At 39.0% G+C, this 25,499-nt stretch overlaps 2 protein-coding genes across 4 annotated transcripts in view; one reads left to right on the top strand and one right to left on the bottom strand.

Annotated features, from left to right (window-relative positions):
* Positions 1 to 19,982, top strand: part of RB195_013096 (uncharacterized protein) — a gene marked incomplete at both ends in the record, with an annotated part of 29,564 nt that extends 9,582 nt beyond the window's left edge. For 2 of the 3 annotated variants that reach the window (XM_064202766.1, XM_064202764.1), the window contains 46 exons: positions 820 to 931; positions 1,209 to 1,289; positions 3,750 to 3,874; positions 4,288 to 4,434; positions 4,571 to 4,719; positions 5,196 to 5,284; positions 5,405 to 5,531; positions 6,017 to 6,185; positions 6,274 to 6,355; positions 6,886 to 6,974; positions 7,046 to 7,125; positions 7,196 to 7,344; positions 7,413 to 7,510; positions 8,642 to 8,791; positions 11,186 to 11,281; positions 11,387 to 11,522; positions 11,902 to 11,987; positions 12,105 to 12,242; positions 12,317 to 12,445; positions 12,561 to 12,664; positions 12,804 to 12,894; positions 13,016 to 13,091; positions 13,197 to 13,270; positions 13,364 to 13,489; positions 13,846 to 13,951; positions 14,018 to 14,105; positions 14,197 to 14,308; positions 14,411 to 14,531; positions 14,692 to 14,867; positions 14,936 to 15,043; positions 15,303 to 15,373; positions 15,500 to 15,614; positions 15,809 to 15,898; positions 15,975 to 16,100; positions 16,206 to 16,283; positions 16,357 to 16,449; positions 16,580 to 16,747; positions 17,050 to 17,170; positions 17,257 to 17,412; positions 17,586 to 17,739; positions 17,821 to 17,912; positions 18,292 to 18,409; positions 18,771 to 18,918; positions 18,976 to 19,120; positions 19,267 to 19,331; positions 19,899 to 19,982. In XM_064202766.1, the coding sequence (XP_064058646.1) occupies positions 820 to 931; positions 1,209 to 1,289; positions 3,750 to 3,874; positions 4,288 to 4,434; positions 4,571 to 4,719; positions 5,196 to 5,284; positions 5,405 to 5,531; positions 6,017 to 6,185; positions 6,274 to 6,355; positions 6,886 to 6,974; positions 7,046 to 7,125; positions 7,196 to 7,344; positions 7,413 to 7,510; positions 8,642 to 8,791; positions 11,186 to 11,281; positions 11,387 to 11,522; positions 11,902 to 11,987; positions 12,105 to 12,242; positions 12,317 to 12,445; positions 12,561 to 12,664; positions 12,804 to 12,894; positions 13,016 to 13,091; positions 13,197 to 13,270; positions 13,364 to 13,489; positions 13,846 to 13,951; positions 14,018 to 14,105; positions 14,197 to 14,308; positions 14,411 to 14,531; positions 14,692 to 14,867; positions 14,936 to 15,043; positions 15,303 to 15,373; positions 15,500 to 15,614; positions 15,809 to 15,898; positions 15,975 to 16,100; positions 16,206 to 16,283; positions 16,357 to 16,449; positions 16,580 to 16,747; positions 17,050 to 17,170; positions 17,257 to 17,412; positions 17,586 to 17,739; positions 17,821 to 17,912; positions 18,292 to 18,409; positions 18,771 to 18,918; positions 18,976 to 19,120; positions 19,267 to 19,331; positions 19,899 to 19,982 (5,238 nt within the window). Of the gene's footprint in view, positions 1 to 819; positions 932 to 1,208; positions 1,290 to 3,749; positions 3,875 to 4,287; positions 4,435 to 4,570; positions 4,720 to 5,195; positions 5,285 to 5,404; positions 5,532 to 6,016; positions 6,186 to 6,273; positions 6,356 to 6,885; positions 6,975 to 7,045; positions 7,126 to 7,195; positions 7,345 to 7,412; positions 7,511 to 8,641; positions 8,792 to 11,185; positions 11,282 to 11,386; positions 11,523 to 11,901; positions 11,988 to 12,104; positions 12,243 to 12,316; positions 12,446 to 12,560; positions 12,665 to 12,803; positions 12,895 to 13,015; positions 13,092 to 13,196; positions 13,271 to 13,363; positions 13,490 to 13,845; positions 13,952 to 14,017; positions 14,106 to 14,196; positions 14,309 to 14,410; positions 14,532 to 14,691; positions 14,868 to 14,935; positions 15,044 to 15,302; positions 15,374 to 15,499; positions 15,615 to 15,808; positions 15,899 to 15,974; positions 16,101 to 16,205; positions 16,284 to 16,356; positions 16,450 to 16,579; positions 16,748 to 17,049; positions 17,171 to 17,256; positions 17,413 to 17,585; positions 17,740 to 17,820; positions 17,913 to 18,291; positions 18,410 to 18,770; positions 18,919 to 18,975; positions 19,121 to 19,266; positions 19,332 to 19,898 lie in introns of those variants that run through there. The other variant, XM_064202765.1, reaches the window with a different exon arrangement.
* A 4,072-nt stretch (positions 19,983 to 24,054) lies between these two features.
* Positions 24,055 to 24,867, bottom strand: RB195_013095 (uncharacterized protein; the record flags this gene model as incomplete). Its single annotated transcript, XM_064202763.1, has 3 exons — positions 24,055 to 24,111; positions 24,222 to 24,316; positions 24,780 to 24,867. The coding sequence occupies 3 exons, from the start codon at positions 24,865 to 24,867 to the stop codon at positions 24,055 to 24,057; spliced, it is 240 nt and encodes a 79-aa protein (XP_064058644.1).
* Between the last annotated feature and the right edge of the window lie 632 nt (positions 24,868 to 25,499).

Here is a 25,499-nt window from a genome sequence, read left to right as displayed (position 1 = left end):
CAGCGGAGGGACAGAAATTAAAAGGCATTGAATTTGCATCAAGTTGATTTATGAAACAGAAAAAAACAACTTATTAGGCATTTTAGGCCAATCACCAGAGGTATGCTATTGTTTATCAGCTAATCTAAGCAACAAAATTGACGGTTTCTGTTGGTTCTCACGTATCGAGTGTATGTTTAGATTTAGGACATGTCGCCATTCCCTTCTAGGAACGCTACGTTCAGAATTTTTCTCGATTCAATCTGCACTAAACGACTGACCGATTTAAAGTGTGATCCGTTGGATTTTCACCCATGTACCTATCCTTTTCTATACTGTTTCAAGCGTGCAATATCAGCAGAAGTTCTACTCGTTGTTTAGTAGTGGAGTTAGTGACATCAATGTTTACTGTACATATAGTGTGTAGTGCCCTATAAGTCTTCAGCATTCATAATGTTATAACATTGTAAAAAGAAGGGAGAAGCGCATTGTTTTTGGAGTTTAGGAGGTCGTTTACTCGGAAAGTATAGCTTATTCATGCCGTCTGGCTTTATCCAATTGTTTGTATGCTAGTCTTATCGATTCGACACTCTCAGTTTTTGCTTTTTTTTGGTGGTGTAACTGGATCTGCAACTTTCTGTAAGCGAAAGAAACACTATACGTTCATTTTCGTTCCTCATAATAATTCAAAGTAATAACTTCGTCGTAATTTTGGTCATATTCGAATTTACTGTTCCTTATCATCGATCGAAAAATAGTTCACTGTCGTTTAGTCATCACGTTTTGGAGATATTATTGACAAGTACACAATGTTCGATTATTTAACAAATATGTTTTAAGATGGCAGAGGTGGAAGACAGCGGCGGGGTGGGCCGTCTGTCTCAGCTCGAGGCCAACTACCTTAATGGACCGTCGAAGAGCAGCACTGCATTGTCGTTTGAGGCGCTCCTCGGTGCGTATGTTTGTCAAGTTATTCATTTATTTGACTTTATCGTTTTATAGTTTTTATGTGCCCTAAAAGTGAATTTTATGAAGCCCTTTCATGTTTGCTGAGCTAACAATATTGAAACACTTCGGAACGTTATGTAATGTTCGCATTGAATAGGAGAACAAATTGAATGAACTGTATTTTAAAAACCACTTTTGAAGCGAGAGCAGTTCACTTTGAGAAGAATCTCGTTTAGGTGCAATAGTGATTTGCTTTCATTTTTTGATTTTCTTTTTTTTAGATACTCTCATCTGCCTTTACGATGAGTGCTGTAGCAGTACATTGCGTAAGGAAAAATGTGTCGCAGAATTTGTTGAATCGGGTACGTTTTATTTTCAATGCTTGTATTTTGCTTCTTATTTGTTCGTTATTTTTTTAAAACTCCGTCTAACATTTCACTGTTACTGTTTCTGTCAAAAGAAATAGCAAAGGGAACTACTTGGTGAACTTTCGTATTAAAGAAAAGAACCATTGTCCACATATCTTGTTGTTGGGCTTCTTACTTACTGGAAACGTGATCTCCTTTCATATTTTAGAACATTTAATATTATATTCAACAAGAATCAAGCATCTATGTCTTGGAAATTTCAACTGATTCGAAGGAAAACTCTTTAGAAAACATTTTTTCAAAATATTGTAATTCGTTCTTGCGTGAATGCATTTAAGTTTTGTGTTGAATCTTCCACTAATCTAATTTGATTGGTCTGATTTGATCGAATTACTCTCTGATATTTTTAAATTTTCTCGTTTATGCTATGTAAATGTTAGCTTAAGATTTTTTGGCTATTTAAATATCTGGTGGTGTATTTTGTGGTTTACATGAAGAGTTCACTTGTTGGGATAAAATGACTTTCTCGCCTTCAGTTTATATTCAGAGAAATTGCCCAATGCTTATTTTAAGTTTATGCTCGATTTTTTTTTTCTTTTTAAATGAAGAATATGAAGAAAGTCTTTTTTTTTCATATCAACCCTTCTAAAAAAGCAGGTGCTTTAGTGGTTTAGGGCGTTGTATCTACGTTTATGATGCCGAATAGGCTGAAAACATTTTTAGAGTTTTATGCACGCTCACCTCTGCATCCCAAGTGTCTAATAAAGACTTTTGAGGATATATATATTTATTTATTCATTCATTTATCTATAATAGAAAGCATACGCGTGCAAAATCTCAACTATGATTTCATTGGCACTAACAATTTACTTTATGATTGAGGAAAAACAAAGCATCATTCGTATATGTTTTTCGCACTAAACTAGCACTAAACTTGATGTTAACTTGATATCCTTATGAAGTGTTAGGAAGAAAGTTTAGTGTACGAAATCAGCTAATTTTAATGATCAGTGACTTAATAACATGATAATTAGCATGTATATAGTAACATCCTTTTGTTGAATGATTTTCTCCGAAATTCAATTAAGCAGCTCAAAAAACGTCATCGTAAAGCAACTAAATCAGATTAACTTAATCAGATAAGCAATATTGAATCATTTTTTGTGTTGAAAGGAAAACTCGACTTGAGATTTGACGAGAAGAGAGATTGATCATCGAATAATTTGCTGGTTCCTAAGCATCCTATACAAGATAAGGAACGTATTGCAAATGTCTGCGTCTTCGCTGCACAATTTGTTTGAAATTTCATTCCTGGGACACTGCCTAAAGTCTCATTAACAACTGCATGGGATTTTGTTCATATGCAAAACTGTACGGAGAGCGATTGAATTTACCAGCACCATTGTAAATTCTGTAGATGTCATTCAGCTAATCTTAGTTGATGAAGCGAATCACGAAGAATTAATGGAAAGGAATTCAGTCGAAACCCCCTTTTCCGGTTCAGCAGCACCGCGTAAGATTTGCAGAGCAGCTTATCTGACCAGTCGGCTATTTTCGCTCGGATTTGTTGCTTCACAGTCATCCGTGCATTGCTGCTGAACGTTCGCATATTTTGCTATTCTGTTACTTCTTGAAAATCGTTGATTAATTTATTAGCTGTGACGAATACAAAGGTGCTATGCGCATTTCTAAAGAGGATTACGTGCTCTATCAGAAGTCATCCACCGGAGAGCTGTTATTTGAGAATTTTTACTACGATGATATTTGTGATGATGGTGGGTACATTCTTGGCTAAAAATTGATCTCGAAAACTGTGCAATTGTTGAACTTACTTTTTTATTATGTTTCTTTCATGAAAATGAACATACCCTGCTTCTAATTTGGCATATTGCTTTTTGGTTTATCGTCAAATTAAGTCCGTTTCGAATCTTTTTTTCAAGTTAATTATATCTGTTCTCTTTTTGTTGCGCTCTTTTTATCTTGTATTGTGATTACTAAATTTATTGACGCGAATATAGCACAGTCGGTAAGCTAGTTGGCTGTGATCGGGCGATCCATCGATGGGTCAAGACCGTGCTTGGCCCAACCGAGCCCTTCTCCCTCCCTCTATTGTTCTCCCTCTATTGTCTATAAATTGGTGCCAGACTTGTTTGGGAGGACAAAAAACACTGGTTTGACTCATCGGTTCGCTTTCCAAGTCATTTTAATGTTGCACAAGAGTTAGTTAACCTCAAACGATTATAAATTGAAGATGAACGCGTAGACGCATCTCCATAGAGGATTGATCAACGCTGTGCGCTCTGTTTTTTTATCCTTACTAAACTCACTGCACGCAGATAAACATGAATATGCATGAACAGCAAAGTGATATTACTTTACATGCTGCATCAAATTTAAATTCACTGTGTGTAGTTCCCTGCGTAATCTATATCCATTAAAACCTTTGTTTTCCAGTCAAAGCTGTGGTAACACAAGCAAAAGAGCTGAGATTATGTCGCGATGATTTCGAGCTTCTCAAAGTGATCGGAAAAGGAGCTTTCGGCGAGGTGGCCGTTGTGAGGATGCGAGGTGTCGGAGAGGTTTGTTTGTCATTACTTCTTCCATGTTTTCTTTTCGCTGGCCTGTTTTCAGTTTCGAGGGATAGCAGTGAGATCATATGTCACCACTGCTATACCGTGTTGCTAGGTTTGAAGAATTTCGGAGAAAAGATGCAGCCTTGTACCATGAGGGAAAAAAATTGGAGTGTAGAGATGTCGTTGTTTGCACACAGTAAATTTAATGGCAACCACTTTTCTTCAAGAAAAACAGGAAACGACTGTGTTCACAAAGACACGTTTACAGTGGAGGAAAAGAGGGATATTGAGTGTACCAAGAAGAAGTTACGTTTTTCGAAAAAGAAAAGCAGGAGAAATCATGCACATTCAGTTGCATTGCTTTATTTAGAATACATGGACATACATGGAACATGGGACTCATGGAAATTGTGATTTAGATCTATGCGATGAAAATATTGAACAAATGGGAGATGCTAAAACGGGCAGAGACAGCGTGTTTTCGTGAGGAACGCGATGTACTTGTTTATGGAGACAGGCGATGGATCACCAATCTGCACTTTGCATTCCAGGATGAGAAAAATTTGGTGAGAGACGCATACTAAGCACATGAAACTGTTTTAATCGTCTTTCAGTAGGTGAAAGCATTATTAAAATTCTGATTTACATACTGCAAAAAGTGAATGTGAAAAATCTAGGTAATAGGCATACTGTATGTTCCAGTATTTCGTAATGGACTACTACGTGGGCGGAGATATGTTAACGTTATTATCGAAGTTCGAGGATCGTATTCCGGAGACGATGGCTCGGTTCTACATCGCTGAAATGGTGCTAGCAATCGACTCGATACACAATCTGGGTTACGTTCACAGGTTGGTCTTGCTCCAGCAATTATCATCCATCTTCTCGAGTTACCTTGTTTATTGCGAATTGAACTGACTTTCACCAATAAACATATTTCTTCCCCAGAAACATGTGTGTTGGTTAAAAAAAATATTGATTGTTCAGCAGTTTGATGAAAATTGGGGAAATATATTATTGATTTTGAGTTTTTATTTCAATTTAAACATGGCTACTTCTTCAAGTGTTGTGGGACAACATATGACTTTCTTATTCGGTTCATAAAACCATTTTGGCAGGATAATGTAACATTCTTTCATTTGGTTCCAATGCGGGGCCTTTCTTTTTTCAGGCTTGAAATATTTATAGGCAGTTATGTTTTTGTAAAGTGTTACCAGTATGGTTTTAATGTTCTTGTCATGTTTTTTTTCAAATTTTTTCCCCTCAGCAATGAAAGCAACAGTTTCAGGATTTTTTTCGAATAAAATGCCACATCCAGTATTTTTAGGGATGTGAAACCAGATAACGTATTGCTCGACATACAAGGTCATATACGGCTAGCTGATTTCGGAAGTTGTCTTCGATTACTACCAGATGGTAATTTATTTTCCATTCGCTTCGAACTGCAAGCTGATATTTAGCATATCATCACATTGTAAAAAAAAAGCAATCCCATTAGGTCCTGTTGTCTACTGAAGTTTACTGATGCTTTTTCAGGCACAGTGGCCTCAAATGTCGCTGTTGGAACGCCGGATTATATATCGCCAGAGATCCTGCGAGCAATGGAGGATGGAAAAGGGCATTATGGGAAAGAATGCGATTGGTGGTCATTAGGGATATGCATGTGGGTTAATGTTCATGTATTTGTTAGAATGATTACTCATCTGAGGAGATAAACAACAGGGATGGTTCGCTTATCGTGCATCCAGAATGCAAAATAAGCGGACCATTGTTTTGCATGTCTCAGTGTCATGTCAGTGTTTATCTTCTTAGATCGTAACATTCTTCCAGCTTCCGAGAACTCAAATGACTTCTCGTTTGATTTCTCGGAAGCAGTCATAATATAATAGTCATAATATTGTAAATATGTATGACTTTAACCTTTTGGATTTTTTTGACGAATTCATAAACATGATTTCTGGAGTGATCATGATAATGAATCGGGGCATAAAATCACGTTTACCTCCCGCTCTGTAGTGTTTTTAGGGTTATGGTTAGTAAAAAAAGATTTATATGAGCTTGTTCCTGTCATACTCACAGCATCGCTTTCTACGTCCCTTTACCCGTTTTGGAAAGCTTCGCTATTGGATTTTTTTTTTCCTCGTGCAGGTACGAAATGCTCTATGGAAACACACCATTCTATTCGGAACGCCTGATCGATACCTATGGAAAAATTATGAGCCATCAAGACATGCTCGATTTCCCCGACGAGGACGTGGATTGGACGATATCCGAAGAAGCAAAGGACTTGATACGAAAGTTGATATGTCCTAGAGAAGTGAGAAGATTTATTGAGATTTTGTTCTGTCAATTTTAATTAGGATCAAACTAGTTTCTGTTTGCATTGGGAATTTATGTTGTTTGAGGTTCGGCTTGGTAAAGGAGGTTTTGCGGATTTCCGTGACCACCCGTTTTTCGCCGGAGTCGACTGGACCGCAATAAGAGATTGTATGTTACTATTCTAATCATTTTCGAGTGACAGTTGCTTTTAGTTAAAGTCCTTAAGTGGGTACCCGGTGAAATGCTCATTACATCTCGTAATTCACGAGTTTTTCCGAACCACAAAATCGATAACGAAAGAGAAGTAAAGCGATTTGGTTTATTGGGAGTTTTTCATCCCCGCACCCGCACCGCTTTAGTTTTTCTCTTCCTTTCTTTTTTTCCCTTCTCTAATGTGTTTTTTTTTGTGTCGTAGTTTTGCAGACATTGCTATTCTGTACGCATCTACGTAAATCTCAGAACAGAGTGTAGCTGCTTAGATGCAAACACACTTCAAACCTAATGCGAAAGTTTAGTGAGGTTATAGCGCTACGAAAAGAAAAGAACAAAGCTTTACTAGTCAAGAAAATATATTATCCCAGTTCTTTGAGTCATGGAAAATGGTCAAATTACCGTGTCGCAGTCATTGTTGACCATAACTGTAGTGATTGTATTAACTGAATGTTTGTAAATTGTTTTGTAAAGTTATGTACTTCTAGCGGACCCTCCATACCATCCAGAAGTGTCTAGTCCAACAGATACGTCAAACTTTGACGTTGATATTTGTGAGGATGACTTTACACCTTGTGTAAGTGTACCGCGCTGCTGTTACGGCTTTCAGAAAAAAATGTTTTGCATACTATGCGTAAGTACTTGCAGGAAACTCAACCACCCCGAGTAACTGCCGCTTTTACGGGTCATCATCTACCATTTATTGGTTTTACGTACACACACGGGAGGTGGGCATTTAGGATTTGTTTTCCAACTTTGATTCTTTTTAGCCCGTACTGAATACTAGCTAATGTTAAGTTTGCTCTCCGACGCAAAATCGCTGAGCGACTGTTTATCACGAGATACATCTGGAGCAGATCAGAACCGATCAGCGGGGGCTGAAGCTTACGAGAAAAGATTACGAGATCTTGAAGTTGAGAAGCAAGAGCTGGCAAGGAAATGTCAAGGTTTGTCTGCGTATTGCTGTTTTTTTTTTCGATATTTCAATTCTGTTCTCAACGGATTCCTTCTTCAGAGGCAAATCAGCTGGTGCAGTCATTTGCTGGCGAACTCCGATCGGAGGAGGATAAGAACTATGAACAAACGATTGCCCAGCTAAAAGATGAGATTCAGGTGGGCATTGATCTGCTTTCTCTTCCTAAAGTTATTGAAGGTGATTGTAATTGCTTCATAAACAACGTTTTTCGTTTGCTTACTATTTTTTTTTACCACCTCTTAGAGCTAATGTGAACATATTATCTGTCTCTTGGGTGCGGCGCATACTAGCTATTCGTCAATGCAGCTCCTGACTATGATGGGAATTGGAAAATGGGGAAAAAGTGAACCATTATGAACTGTTTTTCTGGGTGTAGCACGATGACTTTTAATGGTTTTTGAGATACAGAAATGGGAAACAACTATTATGCCATCAGCGTAAAAAAAGACCTAACCAAAGCCGGGTATGCTTCTTTTTGAACTTTCGCGAGTAAGGGCCTAGTGATAAGCTGCAAACATAAATGATACATTAAAAAAAAATAATTCAAAAGACAAGAGGTAGTTGTTTGAATTCGATTTGAACGAACAATACGAACAGTTAATGAAAATTCCTTTTTAAAAAATTAGACTATTAAGCGCTCGGCCATAAGGTCAAATTTTATTCGTCATTCGTTTCTCTCTCTTCTATATCGCCTGTTTACAATTATTCACTAAAACTTGAGTTTTGGGGTTTTTTTTGAGTTGGCCTATTCTACTTCATATAGCCAAATCAAAATGACCTCGATGAGGCTCGATGCAATTGCGCAAGCGGCTACGCTCGAAGAGGCACAGTATAGCTAGCGATTATAGTCGAGATGGAACCATAGCTAGCTTCACTCGAACTTCAGTAACGAGTGTTACTAACAGGGTCCTCCCTCGACCACAAAAACTGCGCTCCACCGCGCCGCTTACGCAACTGCACCGTAATTTTGTAGTTTTGATCCGACATACATCAGGAAAGCCAGTTAGTTACAGAAGATTACCTTTCAAGGTCACTTCCTTGTTGCTATTTTTCAATAGGTCCTTTCATTGGAGTTCTTCTATTAGATTGTGAAAATTTAGTGATTTTACATAGGACCTATACCGCCGAAATCTGGTTTGTTAGCTTTCTATCACTCCTCCTAAAGTCTTGTAGTCTTGTCCTTAAATAAAGGATGAATGTTGAAAAGAGGAATTTCCTTGTTTGACTCGATTTTTCGAAATGGAATTGCAGAAACTGACATTTTGTAGATCTTGAAAACTCGTCTCGCTGATGAGACGGCGTCGAAGGAACGTGCAGCAACAGCAAAAGATCCGGCCGTCGAAGATTTGGAGAAGAAGGTTCGAGAGTTGAAGGAGAAGAATCGACAACTCATCTTGGAGAAAACGGAGCTGCAGCGGGTGAGCGACTCGCTGAAGGCTTCAGGAGATTTGCCGGATTTAATGTCTCATGAACGTGAGGGGGGTCTTTCAGTGGAGCGCACACTATCCCGTAGTGGTGGTGCTGGTGAGTGCGCTCCACCAGATCCCCTAGCTGCAAGGCCTTCAACGCAGCACTACTGCTGCCATCGTGATAGTAATTCTGACAGTGCGCTTATATGCGGGAGGCATTCGTGTTTTAGCGGGGATGTCGCGATGTCCTTGGATTCACCGACTTGTTGGTTACACAAAGCGCGCAGACGTGAGCGACGCCATAGACGCGCATACTTCCTTTGGATGTTGTTCTGCTTGGGTTTTTCCTTTTTATATCGCTACTCTAATGTAGGCTTTGGAGAGACAGTAGAGTACACACAGCTTTTAGCTAAAGAGCTGTGGTGCTGGGCGCGGGAGATTTGTCAGCATGGCATGAAATTTGTGTTCACTCAGTGGGTGTGGTTGTTCCCCGGTTCAGCCATAGTTGGAGAGGTCGGGAGAGCATGTGAATCTTCTTCTTAGCATGTGTATAGCATTTTGCTTTTTTTTTTTCGTAATAGTACTATTTATGGCGGCGATTGTGTGATGTAGGTTGCTTGGATTGCATGTTTCATAGTGTTTCTGGTTTGTTCAGCATTTTTTTAAAGACTAGATCTAGCGCATTCAAGTAATTCTGACACACTGTTGTCGCAGAGGTGTTTTGTAGATTTTTTTCACGAAGTATGATTAAAAAATCAAAATCTAGTTTTTTTTACTAGCCATCGATGCCAACTTTTGAGGATTTCATCGTCACTGCGATTGAGCACGTAACTTTTTATTTACATATATCAAAAAAAAAAAGTTGGTAAAATAGCAGATAGATAATCTATGGGAATTTGATTTATTTACGTGTTCAAATCGATTAAAGGGAGACCTAGTTTTTCGGGAAGGGTAGTGTTTAAAGCAGGTTATGTAATGTATTTCTTTCTTTTTAAAAAGAGAGCTGATCAGTTGAGAATGGTCATTTTGTAGGCTCACTTGCAAATAAAGTGCTTCTTTCTTGGAGGGGATATCTTGGAACAAAATTAACGAAGAGACCGTTTTTGTGCTAAAAATTCAAAAAAAATATGAGAAGTGTAAAAATTTAGCACTTTTGTTGTTTTGGATGGAAAGATCTTGAGATGATAATTATCACCAATTATTATCACGCTTTATGATGAAGGGGTAAAACAGCGTTCAGAGAATATAGGTGATGATGAAGTCATAAAACAAGTATCATCGATGGTTTGTTCACATATTACTTGTCCATTGTTGCGCATTAGCTCCTTAGTGATTAATGTGTTGTCAGTTGAAGGGTTTTCTATGATGCCATGCATGTTCGGTGTCAATTGTGACGTCATAATCACATTCAATCAGTGATAATGTACTGCTTTTGATGTCATAATCACTTTTCTCATAGCATAATTCGAGCATAGCTCTGTGAATATGTAGTCGTGTGACCTCTGTGATTCCCAACATAATTCTGCTCATTAGTACATGTTTAGGATTGCATCCCAGTGCTTTGCATATCGTTTGTTGATTTGTTCGTTCTTGTGTGTACGTATATGATATATGATCCAGATATTTAGTCAATAAATTTGTGAAAACCCAACGGTGGTGTATTTAATGGTAGCGCATACGTACATTGTTCACAGGGAAGTTGCTGTGATGTAGATGCGCATGCCAATGCCGGAGTGGGCTAGTTCTTGTTTGGATTCCCTCTGCGTCTTCGCTTTTAGTGGCTTAGTGAAGATTTTTTTGAAAAAAAAAGAAGAAAATAATGCAGATCCGGAAAGAACTAGTGAATTCTGACGAAGATTTACCCACACTGAATTGCCTAATTTTCCAACGCTTATTTTACAAGTTGTTTTCCCTGGAATTGTTTAGACGTTCGGTTGTGAATCATGTGAATATCAGTTGTAAATGTTGAAGGTTAATTGATTTGATATGAGAACTATATGCTTTTTTCCCTTTCTATGAATGAAATGTGGCTGAATTTCTCTCACTACTCACAAATTTTCGTATTGTATATGTTGTTCTGTTTGAAGTGCCTCCCGACCTCCAACACCTCTAATTAAGGCTATATCGTAACCGGCGCTTTCAAAGCTATCCTATGTAAATGGTTAAGTTAGCACCTAAGAAGCTTATGGAAATAACAAAATTCTGGGAAACAATTACAGAGAAATTTTCAGCGCTGCAGAAGGCTTATCAAAGTTTTAACTAGAATTGCAAGCTTCAGTCAGGGTTGAGGCATGTATAGCAATAAAAAGAAGCTTTCTTTGTTGCGGATAATTTCATGCTACCTGAACTCTAACTTTCTTCCCCATACTAAGAGTGCAGTGTGTTTTAGTCTTCACCTTGCAGGAACTAGAAGAAGGTGCGGAGAAGCTGACTATCCAGACTAAAGAGTGGAAAGAAGCTATCAAGCATCGCGAATCGGCTAAAGCAGACTTCGAAGAGGTTTGTTCCGTTTTTTTTTTTCGGCTGTTGCTATGGAACGTTTCCTACTTCTCTTACAATTGTGTTTACATGTTAAAAGTGCAAGAATAGGTTTGGTTGTTGCAGCTCAATAATGAACTGCTTGATGAGAGAAGCAAAGCTCGTCGACTGGAGAAAGAAGCAGCTGAGACAGAGACGAAGTTAGCTCAACTTCAATCCAGAGTCGATAGTCTCAAGGCGGACTTGAGGAAAGCAGAGAGCAGTATGTTCGATTTTTGGAAACAATCGATTCCCCATTTACTCCGCCCATTAATTTACTATTGTCTTCAAACCATTTATTGCGTGCTCATTCTTCTTTTCGTAGGTAGAACATCTGCTTTACTTGAGGTCATGCGCAGTAAGTAGTTGAATATGCAACAGAAAAAATTGTTTTTTTTTTGGTATAATTTCCATTATTTTACTCATCCACAGTACAACACTAATGCAGAGAGTTTTTGTTCAACTCTTTGCTGAAAGCAATGTTGCACCGTCATCTTATTAAGCCTAGATTATCTTTATGTTTTTGAAGTCTTTCATCACTGTTATCGAAGAATTTTGTTTTTTTAGAAGTTTTTAGTATCTGATAAAGCTCTCATATTAAGCTCGTCACGACATCGACATGGAGCTTGCGAAGGCAAAACAAGCAGCAGAGTCTGAGCGTCTGCTTAAAGAAGGATTGCAGGCCAAGGTATTGAATCTGCTATAACCTTTAACTAATAATTTTTTTAAAATTCTATTTTCAAGTCCAATTGTATTCTTTCATTTAGTTCGTTTACATGAATTAGTACGCTAATTTTTTTTTAAGTTGGCAGCATTTGGCGACGAAAAGCCTGGTGAGGAGGCACGTCGACTTGGGGAAGAGCTAGAGAGGTTGAACGAACGTCACGCTGAGATTGTTGCACAAGAGGACAAGAAGAGGAAACAACTAGTAGAGCATTACCAGGTATACTGTTATCTGTTTACTGTTATACTATCAGTTTTCCAACGTGGCATTATAAACTTTTTATTCCTTTTTAGGGCCAATTAGCCGAACTGCAGTCCCAATTCGATGAAAAGGATGTTGAGTTAAGAACTGCTCGCGCTAAACTAGAAGAAGAAAGGGCACAGTTTGCGCTCCAGCAAGAACAAAATTCGAAGAATGTGGAAGTGAGTGATGAGCATTCTTTTGAGAAAGATGTTCCCTACCCAATACTCTTACCCTTACTTCTATTCCGGCATAGACTCATCCAATCCGACATTGATCTCAAAGACACGGTTTTAGGTGCAATATGATCGTCTACAGAAAGCGTTCGAAGAGAATACGGCTCAGTTGAAGTTAGAGAATGATACACTACGAGCAGAGCTTGCGAGGCTACACGCTGAGATGTAGGAATTTTTACTTTTCTTAGTTTGCCTCGTTTTTCTCTACCTTTTGACTTTTGCTGTGTAAAACTGTATTACATTCCGTTGAGGAATGTTTTCTATTCCTTTTTATTTATTTTACTCTTCATTTTATCTTTTTAAGTGAAATGACTCGACCTGGCATCAACGAGCAACAACTTCATGAGATTCTTAACTGGGTTAATGAGGAGAAAGCAACAAGGGAGGAGATGGAGGTGAGATTTTCTTCTCTCGGCTAAGAAAATGTTTCTTTGAATTGCTGTTTCTTTTTTTATACTTTTTTTTCATTGCAGTTAATTCACTACATATTTTCAAATGATGAGGACACTATTTTAGTTGCTGACTCGACGAATAACTGGTGATATTGAGACGTTGAAGCTTCAGAATGGCACTAATGGCGGTACGCCAAATGGTTTGTTTAGTGGCGGCCATGTCTGCTGTGTTTTTGTGTCAACAAAAGATGCCGTCAATTACGGATGTCATGTGCAGAATCGAAATGGATAGATGAATGATTCAGGTCAATACAGCAATATCACGACACCTGCATCTGGATGGGGATCAAGGCGTATGAACAAAGCGGCAAAGATGGAGGTGAGTGAAGAATTTTACAGTCAGAGAGACTTTTAGAAGGCCTTGGGTTTTTTATCTTCACGAAATCTTTGTTCTGAAGAAGAACTTTTTCAGATCTTGGATGCCAAGAAAGCCCTGAATGCAGAGATCCGAGCGAAATGTGAGCTCCAAGAAGAGTTGAGCAAAACAAGATCTGCATTGTTTGCCTCCAAAGCTCGTTTGGATGAGTGCGAGGAGCGGGTATGTAGTAATTTTCAGTTTTTGTTTATGAACTTTAGCTTTTTTTTTCTAGCCATGTGTGGAAATTGTTCCTTGATTTGTTCGACTAGATCTCAGACATCCTGAGATGAATTAGTTTGAATTTGTGTCAGAAAAGAAACGAAGTTTGAGAATGATTTTGATGAATGAATGAGAATTTGAGAAAAGCTGCATGTTTTTTCGGGGGTTGAGGGGCTCGCAATTTACCAAAAAAAATCCATATTTTTAAGCTTGTTATTTACTCCTAATTATCTTAGAGGGAATAAGTTACCTCCTTGTTACCGGAAGCCTAAGACTTACTTCGTCTGTACCTCTATATACAACATTTTTCGTTACAGTTAGCTGCATCGAGAAGAGAGAACGAGTCATTGAAAGCTGAACTTCGTGCTGGGAGCCGCGATAGTGTTGAAGATGGACGAGCATTCTTTAATATGGTGCCAGAGGGTTTGTCGATTTTGTTCTACTCGATGTTTGTTTCCACTCCTATCGGTGTAGTTCTTTGTTCTCCAGGACGTACTTCAACTCCACGTGATTCTGTGCATAACTCATTCAGTACTGACTATGAAATATCAAATAGCAGAAGATACGGTGGTACAGCGTAAGCGATATTGTCTCCGTTACCGGATGTTTATTAGAATCAGTCATTCAACGGTAATGTTTTGATTCAAAAACGAAAAGTGCAGATTCAGGTTATCATCACCAGCTCCACCACCACCGGCCTACGAGAACACCGTTAGACACAGCCAAACTCCTTCAACAGCTTCCACAATGTTGGTTGGTAACAGAGGAGCGAGTCCGAAGGTTAGTCGTTTTCGACATTTCAACATTGACATCCTTTTTCTTTGCCGCTTCTCCTTATTGACCCAAGTAGAGCCGGTAATAATTTCTTCTGATATTTTCCAGGTGATACAATCACTTAACAATGCGTTGAGCGGACGAGGTCATCAGTTCCAACATGTTCATTTAAATGCGCCAACAAAATGTGGACATTGTACCTCAATACTGGTTGGATTAGATCGGCAAGGTAATCATTGATTTACTGCATCATGAACAATTTCATTCTACTTGTGTGAACCCCTACTTTTGTATTATCCTCCTTATATTTGCTAAGTTGGGATGGAAAATCTCTGAGAGAAGAGAAGACCTCGCATTTCTGTTTATAACAGCCAAGAATTGCATTGTAGGTCTCTATTGCCAAACGTGTCACTACGCGTGCCATGTTCACTGTTCCTCCCGAGTTGTACCACAATGTCCTGTACCACCTGACGCGCGGAGACCACTTGGTATTGATCCCCTGAAAGGTGTTGGAACCGCATACGAAGGGTTAGTGAGAACGCCGAGAGCTGGTGGAGTGAAAAAGGTTAGAATTTCTTTATTTTCGTTCTTCTTAGAAACCCCGAGGAGTAGAGTGTGAATGGAAAATTTCAGGGTTGGCAACATACCTATGTTGTTGTGTGCGATTTCAAGCTGTATCTGTATGATTGTGTAACCGATCGTCAAAATAAGGCTAACGAAATCCAGCCAGTAATTCGACAGGTTAGTTCGCGACCACATTTTCTGATAACTTTCTAACGGTAACATTTCTTTTTTTTTTTTGCGGTAGAAGTGCATTTTTGAATTTCATTGGACTACGCGCACTTTTTCTTGGTTCTATAATTCTTGATACGTGAGGGTCGTATATTTCTCGTCTGATCTCGCGTTTGTCTGATTCTGTAAACGCACCAAAAAGCTTAGATATTCTGCGCGACTAAACTATCTTCAGACGCAGTGCTGCTACAAATATCTCATGTTTCAGGTGCTAGACATGAGAGACCCGGATTTTGGAGTGACTGGAGTTAGCGAGCAGGATGTGATCCATGCCAATAAGTGTGTTAATGTCTTTCAAACTTTTCTTGTACAGATTGTTTAGCATTAAAAAGAGCGAAAACTGATTGCCCAAAAGTTCTCATTTCCAACATTGTAACGCAAATTCACTGGAGTATTTTTTCCTAGGAACGATCTGGCGAAGATTTTCCGGATAACAACCAGCCAAATCCAAGGAGCTTCCGTTACCGACGACGGAACAGCAAATAGACAATATACTTTGCTGATGGCGGATAGTCAAGAGGTAAATAATATCAATTCTTCTGCTTTGTAGAAACACAGAAAATATGAAGTTAAGGAATAAGAAACAGCTAGTGAAGTTCCGTCCGTTCGTACTTTGTTTTGATTTGTTTGTTTTTAAATTTATTTTTCATAACCGCGTGCTTCCTTGACCAATTATGGGTTTTTGAGCTCTATTTGCATTTGCTCACATTTTAGGAACGGAAGAAATGGGTCATAGCACTCAATGAGTTAAAAACCCTCCTCAAGAGGTCACGGTTGGCAGATCGAAGCGCGTTCAGCGTAAAGGTGAATAATCGTACAAATTCGTGTTCTTTAAAGGGTTGGATAAAATTCTGTATTTCTAAATTATCTTTGCATTCAGGAAGTTTTCGATGTTGCCAGCTTACCCTCAATCCGAGTAGCTCAATGTGCCACTGTAATTGATCGAACTAAAGTGGTCATTGGTTTTGCAGATGTAGGACTGTACTGTGTGGAATTGGATAGAGAGGTAGAGTAGCGAGTTTGCTCCTTTATCTTCTGTTGTATGCTTTTCTTGCTTAGAAAGGTTACTAATACAAGAAAAAATAATGTAAGCAAAGACGTATTTTTTCAGACATTGGTGGCAGTTGGTGGTGAGAAAGAGAACAAGGGAAGATTTGTAGAGAAAGTCGAGTACAATCCTTCGGAACAGGTATTTTCAAACTTAAATGAATGTCGTCATCATCTGAACCTTCTAACTCATCAGATATCGTAATGACATTCAGCTTCTACTCGTTATGGTTGGACCTCCGAAAGATCGACATGTTCGGCTCATTCCCTCAGCTGCTCTCGATGGTCGCGATTTGAAATGGATTAAGGTGAGGGTTAGTGATACAAGGAACAGTCTTTCCGATTGAGACGCATCCAAGAGCTCCTCCTACTGCCAAAAAGTCTATTCCTTTTTTCGATATGGAACAGTTTTTAAAGTTTTGAAACAAATTTCTGAAGGTTGCCGACACAAAAGGTTGTCATTTGATGGCAATGGGTGCTGGTTCGGTTGCCGGTACGGCGTCCGTAAGTCCTGCAGGAAACGTGCACTATATTGCTGTGGCAATTAAGAAGAGCGTTATCGTGTACCAAATCGATCGCAGTGAAAAGAGGCACAGAAAGTGGAAGGTAATTGATTTCAATTTTTCTTAGAAAACAGCTGTTTCTGATTGTACTTCTGAACTTCATTGTAATTGACTTAACTTCTTGTATTTAACTTATAAAAATTGCTTAGTGCTAACGGTGTGGAAGATTAGATACCCCTATTGGATATTAGTTGTGCTTCAAATCATAACAGTTTACTCTTTTTATCTGTAAGGCAATCCTGCTACCTGTCAGCACGTAGAATTCTTAGAGAAGTGCATGTTGTTATATCATATTCGCAAGCCTCATATGTTCTTCCAGAATTTGTTCAAATAGCAATATTGCAGGAACTAGCGATGCCAGGATTGCCTCAGTCGTTGGCGATTGAAGGTGGTAGACTTGTTGTTGGATTCACACACTCGTTCCGAGCATGGGCGCTCGGTGATCAGAACAACACGAAGCACATCTGTGAGTGTGTCTTGTGTTCGACTTTATTTGCTTTCTGTTAGATCTCGTTTGAATGTTATATAGTTCAATAACCATTTCTTCTTAAGCTCTCGTGAATATGGAAGACCAGTCGTTGCAATTCCTTAGCCAGTCGAACTACGAGGCTCAACTAATGGTTGAAGTAGCGGGAGAGTCTACGGAGCCGTCGTCGAGAGAATATCTACTCGTATTCGATAAGCTAGGCCTATACGTGGATGCGCAAGGTAGATTTTCCTTTTCGCGGATGCGTTTTATTCATATCTAAAGTTGTGCACGTCGTGTTTGCACTCAGATATCAGATATTAATGTAGACTATAACTGAATTCCTCACCTTCGACCTTGTTAAATACTGAACTTCCACGTAAATTATCACTCAGAGAAATGCAATAATTATCAGGCCGAAGGAGTCGCTCACAAGAGTTGATGTTTCCGTCTGCGCCTCGTCCTGGCGGCTTTGCACATCTCAGCCCTCATCTGTGCGTGTATTCTGAAAACGAAATCGATGTGTTCAACGTGATGTCCGCAGAGTGGATTCAAACCATCAATTTAAGGTGTGTAGCGCGAAGAAAATATTTTTATCTTTCATTTATGGCTTCCATTCCAAGTATCCTCTTCTTAATATTCTGTTTTAGAACCGCTATTCCCTTAACACCTAATGGACTTTTATCTCTATGTGTGGTGAACGATGCACCGTTTGTGGTAATGCTCTGCGACGTGCTTTCAGGTAATAGCTTAAAAATTGTTTTTTTTTGTTTGTTGAAACGTGGTCCAAAGGTATCTGATAGGGTATTCCTCAATTATTCTGGAAGTGTTGTTTCACTCAGAAATGAAACTCCCAATTGTCAAGTTTTTTTTTTGTGGAAACATTGGTATCATTTTTCACCGCTTCTATATTCTGTGGTCTTTTTACTTCTTTTTTTTGCGCCATTTCCAAACAAATTTCTCTAGCTCTTCTCTGTTCTCTTTTCAAAAACTCTTACTCGAGTGACTCGTAGTTGGCATTTCCTAACAAGCCAGCCTCTTCCTTCAATTTTTTTTTCTGATACCGCTGGCTGGCGCTGGCGTATTGGCCTTTTCTTCAAAGCATACTTTATTCACTTCAGACGAAGACTTATTGTACGTGCCGCAAACTTCATCCAACACATCAACATCTTCAATAGGAAAGCGAAGTAAAGGGAAACGAAAGTTTTCCGTAAGAGTGCCTGGAAAAGACGAACCTCGGTTGGTTTCGTGTTAATTTTCCTCATAATGAAATAGTTTTTCATAATTTACTTAATCGAAACTAATTGGTTGGTTGAATCACGTATTCGGTTATAATTTCGGATGGTTCTCTTAGGAGGGAGGAATTAATTCCTTCCAAGTTTTCTTTCTTTTTTTCTTGACTAAATGCGGTATTGCGCAGTTAGCATTTCAACTAAAAACTTTTGTCATCGTTATCTATTCCTTGGTGGTTCATCCAAACTAATCGGAATATACCTATTTTAACGAAAATTAGCTCAAATGGAAATGTGTCGTTCATCAATCCACCGTAGATGGTTCCGCCCTTATTTCTTTATTTGGCACTGAAGAAAATTTCTTTCAGTCCTGGTGATCGTCGAAGTAATTTGCCTATATCTGGTCCAAGTGATTTTATGCACATTGTTCACATGGGTCCTGGTTCTGTGCACGAGTTGCAGAGTTTCATCGATCTGCAACCTCAAGGAGGGCATAACCAATCAGCTGGCGATCGAGTTTGTATTAAATTTTCCTTGGTTTTGTTTTTTTATTTGTTATTTGGTGATTTTGAGGTACGTGGACTGATTCCAATAATGAGAAGCACTAGCTCGTCATCTACTTCGACACATCCAGTGAAACAGCTGGGTGGATCGAAGCAAGACATTGAACAGATGCATCGTACGAGACCTTTAAGTACGACCAGTAAAAGCTCTGAGGGTAGGTGTTTGTTCAGCGTTATATCCGGATTAAAAGGGTTTACTGGCTTGTAGCTACCGTGGAGGATTGTTTCTCGGCCTTCTGTTTTTGTTACCATGGAAATGAAATTGATGAACATTTTATAATAATTTATTTTATAATTTTAGGTTCATCGTTGGGTCGAGATGGCAACACCACGACGTCATCAACTAGTTGTGAGAACCCTTATTTGGCAAGTCTTTGACTCCGCATATTTTTCGTTCTCTCAGTTTTTTTTCAAAACTGTAGCTTTCTGTGAGTTAGCGGATGGGGCGCTTCTCATAGGCGGTGTCGCTTCTCACAGGCGTCGTAGCGTTTGTTAAAGCTCGGATATTTTTTGTATCCTTCATATTATGGTGGTATTTCACAGAATAATAATAATAATAACACGTTGACCGCCTCAATGTGTGTTATGGCTCTTCATTTACTTGTTTTTTTTGTGTAGGTAATTAACCCTCAGGTTGATATAGGAGAACTATTTCATTAGGGCTAGATTATCCTCTTCTTCATATTAACATCTCAATATCGTTTGCTGCAACAAATGCAAGCGCTAGAAAATTTTCATTTCTGATAAACGGAGTTGCCTCGAAGCGCGTGTAGCAATGGACATGTTGAGGACTTTGGGGGTTTCAAGAAATTTCTTACCAACTGTTCTCTAATCAATTTAGAGGAAGATTTTTTTGAGTTTGTTTCTGATAGCGATGACTGTTTTTATAGTCATTAACTTCTTTATACGACATTATTTCTCTTCAAATTTCAGGAACCTATATCAAAGCAGCAAGCCAACATCTCAGCACTCCCACAGTCTCCTTCTTCTCCTTTATCCAGGACGAATCAACAATAGTTTACTGGCTAAACTATGCGCCATTAGCGGTAGCGTGTGATTGACGGGCCTTATCTTCTTCATAATTCCGGGATTCGTTTGTCTCCTGCGTGGAAAAAGTTATTTTTATTTATTTTTGCCAGTTCCAATAAGGAAATCCTGAAACGCAGACACGATACATGATACCGATTAATGGCGCACTTCTTGTTGTGGATAATGCTCTTCCGAATTTCATATGCTCACCGATTCTCTTACCTGAACATGTTGTTATCGTTATAGTCACGTTGTTTGTGATAATCGATTTTGTTGTATAGTTTCTATTGTTTCTTTCAATACTTGCGCACGCGTAATATGTAGCGCGAGCGGGTTTCGTAGCCCCATTTTGTCTAACCCACCAGTCACACACATTTATTCAATTCTATTTGCTTATATCGGCTTTATGATAGCATCCCAACGCGTCCAGGTGCCTCTATTAACGTTTCATTGATCCGGTAGAACCAGCCTATCAGTGGTGTTCTTTAAATTTCATTCTCATCTATCAGTCTGTCCTGCTTTTAGTGCGTGTGAGTGCATGGTGCAACCTTCTAAGTGTATTGTTTCTTTACAGTATATTACTGTACCTTCTATAAAAGTGGGAATGCGGTCACATTCTTGATGACCGTGGTGTGTAATTAAGTAAGTTTTCACCGAATTATTTAATTTCTAACTTATATATGTGTATGACTCACCCCGTCGCCACCGCTCATGACGTATCATATATGCTTTGTTTCTGGAGGTATCGATCGGTTTTGATTAGTGTAAACATCCACCATCCATCAATCATGTATGATATGTGATATCTGCTTCTAAGCTACACCTGATTGCGTATGTGGATGTCCTCCCTTTCGTTTAACAGGTCGTATTTTTGTTACCATATAGCTAGCACTCGTAAGGTGTTATAAGGTCTATATGTTGACGCAAAGAGATGCGCTGCACATGGAGTAAATTCTAGGCTGCTGTATGTTGTTTCGAAAATGCATAAATGTTTATATAGTTGTTGTACACACATCTACTGTGAATCGATAAATGTAGGGCAGAAATATGACGACTGATTTCAGATTGGAGTGTAAGAGAAGATGAATGATGAAGATGAAGTGAAGAACGGGAGACATTCTAATCACTAATCAATATTAACTACATTCAGTGCAATACGAGATAGCAGCAGATAGATTGTATCATATTCAGTTATTTATCTGTTGAAAGCGATCTAAAATCTCTCAGTTTGGGTATTTTCACATGCTGATTACAATTAAGACATCTTTTTTTCAACAAGACGTTTGTACAGTTACAGTATCCTACATAGGTGTAGTCGGGTGAAAAAGACATCAAGCACGGTACAGTTGCATAAAAAGCAGCGTCTGAACCGGCGCGATGAAACTAACCGCGGTTCTGATCGAGGTGGGATCCTCACTGACTCCATTCATCTCCACTTAATCAAACAGTCCTACTGGTTCGTAACCGCCACCTCAAAAAATCTTGACCAGGCTCTACGGCATGTCGCATACAGAAAGAACAACAAACGACATTGGTTCCAGCATTTCAATCGATTCCGCATGCGAACCATTTTTGTAATTCGGAGAAAATGGAGTTATTAATTTCTGAGTGTGTCGCGTCATTGTTTTCTGTGATATCCTCAAAACAGTACATTGATCTGAGAGCATCCAGGAAAACTTCGAAGGAACAGCTCATCCACGTCCTGCTTATCTGTAGTTGAAGCAAGCTCAAAAATATCCTAATGAATTTTTTCGGAAGGAAAAAAAAAACTAGTGTAGAGTAATAGAGAAAGTAGTAAAAGTATAAACTCAATAAAAAAAAAACTCCGTCGACTATAGCAGAATATAGTCGACGGAGTGAGGTTAACGGATAAGTAGTTTTCGTTCTACACTTGTGATCAACTTTGAACTTCAACTCCACTCAACCACACTGCCTATGTACCTTTCTGGCCTTCTGGTCCTTTTGCCATGATCTTCCTACGACACCAGATCCACTGAAGACGAATGTGAACCGTTTTCCTGCACGCGTTATTCATCTATGTGTCCTCAGTGCTTGTTTGTGGTCCTAAAGTATAGTCGAGTCGTAAGCGACTGTGCTCGAAGCACTGCGAAGGAGCGTAGAGGTTAGGATCTAGCGGAGACCCTTGCTAGGGTCTAGGCGAACCACTTATGGCTGCGGTTCACGATGGTCCCACCCCGATTTCAACCGCTACTTCAACCGCGCAGTCGTTCCATACATCGGAGCTGCTGATTCGAACCTCTTCACTTTTGGATGGTTGGCGAAAGGATCCTCATCATTTGAGTTGCACTACATGAGCTAGACCCCTTCACCTGAACCAGAAGGTCTGGCTCCTCCCTATCGCACTTATGAGCCGCTTACGCAACTACACCGAGGTTCATGTCGTTCCGACTCGAATGTACTTAATGCAGATAATGAAATAGTTATTTCAGTTAAACCACCCCTTTTCATGCTCATAAGCGCATCGGTTGAAATTTTTCTTGACTGCACTCCAATAATTTTCAACCAGTTCAAAATTGATAGATGTGGGTGGGGCAGCTCTGTGCTGTGTTTCATCCAAGCATAAATCAGAGAATGAGTGATGACCATAAGCCTAATATACAAAAAAAGTGTTCTTTTAAAATCTCATAGATCATATGTAAGAATATGGGATTACTTTGGACGTAGTTGATCCGCATACATCAAAATGACAAAAAGCTATGGCTCACCGAGACTTATGTCGAAGAAATGATGGACAGGATAGGACAATGATCTCCAGCGTCATAATTATTCCTTGACAGTAGTTTGATTTTTGAAAACAACAAAAAACCACGCTATTTCAAAATTTAGCTGATCAGATAAGTTGGAAAGGAATTCGACGAGGAGAAAAGAGTTGCTCTCTTAGAGCGAGAATTTTAGTGAGACTTTTTTATCCGAGCAATAATGTTAATACTGAAAAAAAACTCCAGAGATTCAGCCTTAAATTATACGTTAAATAACCCATGAGATTTGCAAGTATTGGAATTTGACAAATACTCATCTCGATCTCTTCTGGGTTAGTGACGTCTTGATATTGAGTTGTGAAATGTAAACGCTTCCCTTCAGGAAGCCACCACCCGAGCAGCATTCTCTTGAGAGGTCTAAGAAGAAGGATTTACTATAATTCCCCATGTATAAGAAATAAGATACTGAAGGATTACTGCTTAAAAACTTCTCTTAGCATTCATGTACCACTATTTTTCATCCATGAGATAAATGTCATAGCTCTGGGCATTTCTGTTTTGTTTGAGAAAGTTGGAAAAAGGAAGAAAGATGGAGAGAAAACAGTACGGGTACAGAAATAATTAGTTGTGAAGATAAGCGCATACACACAGAAGGAGAAGATGGACAAGTGAGGATCTGGGAATATCAAAAAGAAAAAAAAAAACGAAAGAAAGAAAAGATAAGTGAAAAGACAAAGGAAACAGTAGGGAATGAGAATACTCTGAACTAATGCTAAAATCACATGTTCCACAGTCGTGTTTGGATTGAAGTCAAAAAAATCAACAAAATACTACTATATTACTTACCTATTACATACTGACATTATTATATTAATATATTATTACATCAAGATATAAGATATTGGATTATATTACTTTTATTTTCGTGTTCGTTGCTTAGCGCAACCACCAAGCCGACAGAGCCCTACCCTAATTTCCCGTATGGAAGACTGGCCATATGCACGGGAGCCTTATAAGCAGGAAAAAATTATGTTTATTTTATAAGTTGCTCGCAAAGATAAACATAACCAAGGACAATCAGGGTAACCTTATAATAAAAATAAAAAAGACTAAATCCACAAGAAATCTCATATTCATATCAAAAGCTTCGAAGATTTTCCTGTTGGGACCAGTGGTCTTATAACACAGGATATTAGGGCAGTTGTATAGTTTTTACGGAACTTAACGTACCGTACTGTCTGACACGTTGACTTACAACGTATGTACTAGAGGAATTTTGGATCACAGCCAAAAGTCCAAGAATGAAGAGGAAGGATAAGTGCATTGTGATCACAAGCGACTTAGGCCCATACCAAGATCTCTGCGGGTTTTGATTTACGGGGCAGGCAGCCAAGTCCCTATAAAACTCTTGTGACTCGTAGTTATGGTACGTGGTGGTCTGTTGCGTTACCAAATCCAGCAAATGAGGTAAGCCTTAGCCAGTGTGTAGTTGTTTGAGTTCACCTACCGTTTGGATTCTTTCTGTAAGATGATAAGGTGCTTGAGGGTATAAATCACTAATGGCTTTGATTTTTTTCAGGCTCTGAGATGAAAGCGAAAATCCTGAAACGTTAGCTGTTAATCAATATGAATACCAATCTTGGCCACAGCTCAAGCAAATCAATAAACAGCTACGTGACAACGTATGGGTTTGCAAAAATTAAGAAAAAAGAATGTCAAAAATAGAGCCAAAATGGTGCTAAGAATCTGTCTTAACAGATCGATAAACCATGGATAACAAAAAGAGTGTTATAAGTGATATTTTGGATGCCATTGTGATCGTGGAGAACGCAAGAGACCTATTTCCCACGTAATTCTCTACGAATCTCCTTTATTGAGTAGATCAAAAATATGCGACAGGATGCCTCGTTCCACCATCTTTGGGCGGTCGCAATTTCCGTTTAGTTTGTCATGTTCCTTTACCTTAAGAAAACAGAAGACTCTTTTGATTGAAAACAAATTTTTGAGTGATTTGCGACTCATCTTCTTGATTGTCGATCTCCATCCTTGTTTTTTTGAAACTAACCTTCACGACTGGTTTTCTTACAGTTATTGCTGTATGTTCGCCTAATTTCCCAGAACTCTCTTTTCCTAGTGAAACGTCCCACACCCATCAGTAAATAATATCTCATGAACAAATAAAAATAAACAACATTTTACGGATCAACTGATGCGCTAAAGTAAGTCTATAGTCCAGTTAGAACGACCTGAAGCTCGGTGCATCCGCGTATGCAGCGCGATGGTAGTAGCGGGTACGATCGTGGTAGAACCCTTGCTAGCTCCGCTCATCGCTGCAGTCCCAGAGAAGCTATCGAGGGTCCCACCCCGATCCCAACCGCTGTCTCTACCGCGCCGCTTCGAGCGCAAGCGATTTCGTGACTGCACCTGACTTTATGTTTTTTTCACCCGACTATACCTACTGGTACTGAGCTACTGCTGGTAACTTGATTTCCTTAGTATCGATTATTCTCTTTGTCATCTTGTCGTCTGTCACCTTAACCAAGTAGGGAGTTTTCGTCTGAACTAAGCTAAAGCCGGGTGAAGTGTAATTGGAAGGAAGGGATTACGGGGAAGGGGGGGGGGGTTCTGAAAATAAATAACTAAATCATTGGGGACCCTAAAACTTAAGTATTAGTCTTAGAGGATCTATGAGTTGTAAGCGCTAAAGTTACTAAGAGAAAAAAAAAGAAAGAGAGAACTTCCAGAAATAAGAACACGATTGAGTGCCATTCCCTCTCCCCCCTCC

This window comes from Necator americanus, chromosome V (genome assembly GCF_031761385.1).
Source record: "Necator americanus strain Aroian chromosome V, whole genome shotgun sequence".
Taxonomy (NCBI): Eukaryota; Metazoa; Nematoda; class Chromadorea; order Rhabditida; family Ancylostomatidae; genus Necator; species Necator americanus.
The sequence above is the reverse complement of the archived record's forward strand: the minus strand, read 5'-3'. Positions and strand labels throughout refer to the sequence as shown.